At 32.6% G+C, this 1,135-nt stretch overlaps 1 protein-coding gene across 1 annotated transcript; it reads left to right on the top strand.

Moving 5' to 3' along the window:
• Positions 1-726, top strand: LOC136081493 (zinc finger MYM-type protein 5-like). The gene has a single exon (XM_065798813.1). The coding sequence runs from the start codon at positions 1-3 to the stop codon at positions 724-726; it is 726 nt and encodes a 241-aa protein (XP_065654885.1).
• The last annotated feature ends 409 nt before the right edge of the window (positions 727-1,135 follow it).

Here is a 1,135-nt window from a genome sequence, read left to right as displayed (position 1 = left end):
ATGACGGGTCGTAAATATAAAAGTGGGTGTCAAAAAAAGAAAATTAGCAGAACAGAAGCAAGACGCAATAAAAAATGTAAAACATTAACCAACTTCTTTTCAATCCAATCCCAGATCGACGAAACATCTTCAGCTCAAATTAAAGATAAAAATAATGATCAAAATGTTTCAATATTTGAATCATCAGAAATTCAAACATCCCCATACATCGTTGAACTGCCCTCCGAAGATAATTTTTGTGATTTGGGCACATGGCCGGATATATTAAATAGCGATTTCATTAATTTTTGTTTAACCAAAGATACGACATATTTTCAAAATAAGGGTTTCCATAAACGTGATTATGCAGCTTCGTGCAGAATTTCAAAAACACAAAATCGATATTTTTCCGAAGAACTATTTAAAAAACGGCTTAAAAATGCACAGCCAGTGTCAAGAAATTGGATATGTTATTCGAAAAGCACAGGAAACATATATTGTTTAATGTGCAAATTATTTTCTATAAACGTACAAGCATTTTCCAAAGGGTTTTCTGATTGGAAACATGGAGAGGAATATGTCATACTCCACGAAAATTCTACGCCGCACAAGAACGCCGTTATAAATTGGACAACGCGAAAAGAAAGGAAAAATACAATCGATAAACAATTAATGCAAAAATTAGAGCAGGAATCAGATAAATTTTATAAAATTTTAAAGCTGTTGTTGCTGTTGTTAAGTTTTTGAGTGAACGAGGTTTAGCATTTCGTGGTCACAATGAAACATTTAGTGTTCCAAATAATGGCAATTTTATGGGCTGTTTGGAATTAATTGCTGAATTCGATCCGTTTCTTAAAGAGCACATACAGAAATGTTCAGGAAAAAACACTCTGTTTCTTACCTAACCAAAACTGTGTATGAAGAAATTATTACATTAATGGCGAAAAAAATAACAAAAACAATTATAGAGGAAGTCAATTCGACAAAATATTATTCGATTGTTGTTGATTCAACCCCGGATGCGGCGCATGTTGATCAACTCGCTATTCTACTAAGATATTGCTATCAAGGTGATGTATTCGAGCGATTTTTAACAATTACCCCAATCACTTCACATACTGGAAAATCTCTACTAAATGTAGTCAAAACAATATTA

The sequence above is a fragment of the Hydra vulgaris genome, chromosome 06, assembly GCF_038396675.1.
Source record: "Hydra vulgaris chromosome 06, alternate assembly HydraT2T_AEP".
Taxonomy (NCBI): domain Eukaryota; kingdom Metazoa; phylum Cnidaria; class Hydrozoa; order Anthoathecata; family Hydridae; genus Hydra; species Hydra vulgaris.
This window is presented reverse-complemented; position numbering and strand designations above follow the sequence as displayed.